This window comes from Buceros rhinoceros, unplaced genomic scaffold, assembly GCF_000710305.1.
Source record: "Buceros rhinoceros silvestris isolate BGI_N320 unplaced genomic scaffold, ASM71030v1 scaffold13390, whole genome shotgun sequence".
In the NCBI taxonomy this organism is placed as follows: Eukaryota; Metazoa; Chordata; class Aves; order Bucerotiformes; family Bucerotidae; genus Buceros; species Buceros rhinoceros.
In genome coordinates this window covers 73,369-74,113 of record NW_010387969.1, presented here as the reverse complement: position 1 = coordinate 74,113, position 745 = coordinate 73,369, and the positions used below count along the sequence as shown (strand labels likewise).

Here is a 745-nt window from a genome sequence, read left to right as displayed (position 1 = left end):
ACCATGTGTAGATACTAATGAAGTAAAAAACATACATGAAACATGGGGAGGGGGGTAGGGTGTTTTATCCTTTGTTTTTAAAAAAACACCTGTCATGACCTCTGAACCTTGGTTAAATTCTTAATTATCTATTTTACAGTTCCAAATACTAGCAGATAAAAAGGATGGAGAGCCTTGCTGAATTTGGTCCACAGCCTGAGGTGAAACCTCATTACTATTTAAGAAGATGAGGTAAAAAAACTCTTCTAGGAAGCTGGTTTCACGATCTTCATTGCCAAATAGTTCTGTTGGAGAAAGGAAGAAACAATGTACACAAAATACTTCAGTGTAGTTTTGTAAAAGACATTTAAGATATTAAAATGATCAGAATGTATTCAGGGTATGGTAATTTCAGTTAAAATTAAATTATAGATTAAAGTAGACTGAAATCCAGACTCTAGACCATCTACTAACTTTTTAAAATTGTGTAGTTAGTAACACTGCTAGAGCACTCATTTGGTCCATCTTTGATTAATATGTTTGAACATAAATTTTAATTGTTTCTCCATAAAAATCAATTGAGAGACTGAAATCCAGACTCTAGACCATCTACTAACTTTTTAAAATTGTGTAGTTAGTAACACTGCTAGAGCACTCATTTGGTCCATCTTTGATTAATATGTTTGAACATAAATTTTAATTGTTTCTCCATAAAAATCAATTGAGATCGTTTATAGCTGTAATGATACAATCCCTACGTTCCTGC

The 745-nt window shown here is 32.2% G+C and overlaps 1 protein-coding gene across 1 annotated transcript in view; it reads right to left on the bottom strand.

The window, feature by feature from the left end:
- Positions 1-245: 245 nt before the first annotated feature.
- The window catches only part of MYOF (myoferlin), a 70,615-nt gene continuing 70,115 nt past the window's right edge, over positions 246-745 (bottom strand). Inside the window, exon 55 of the mRNA XM_010141953.1 lies at positions 246-284. Within this exon, the coding sequence (XP_010140255.1) occupies positions 246-284 (39 nt within the window). The remainder of the gene's footprint in view (positions 285-745) is intronic.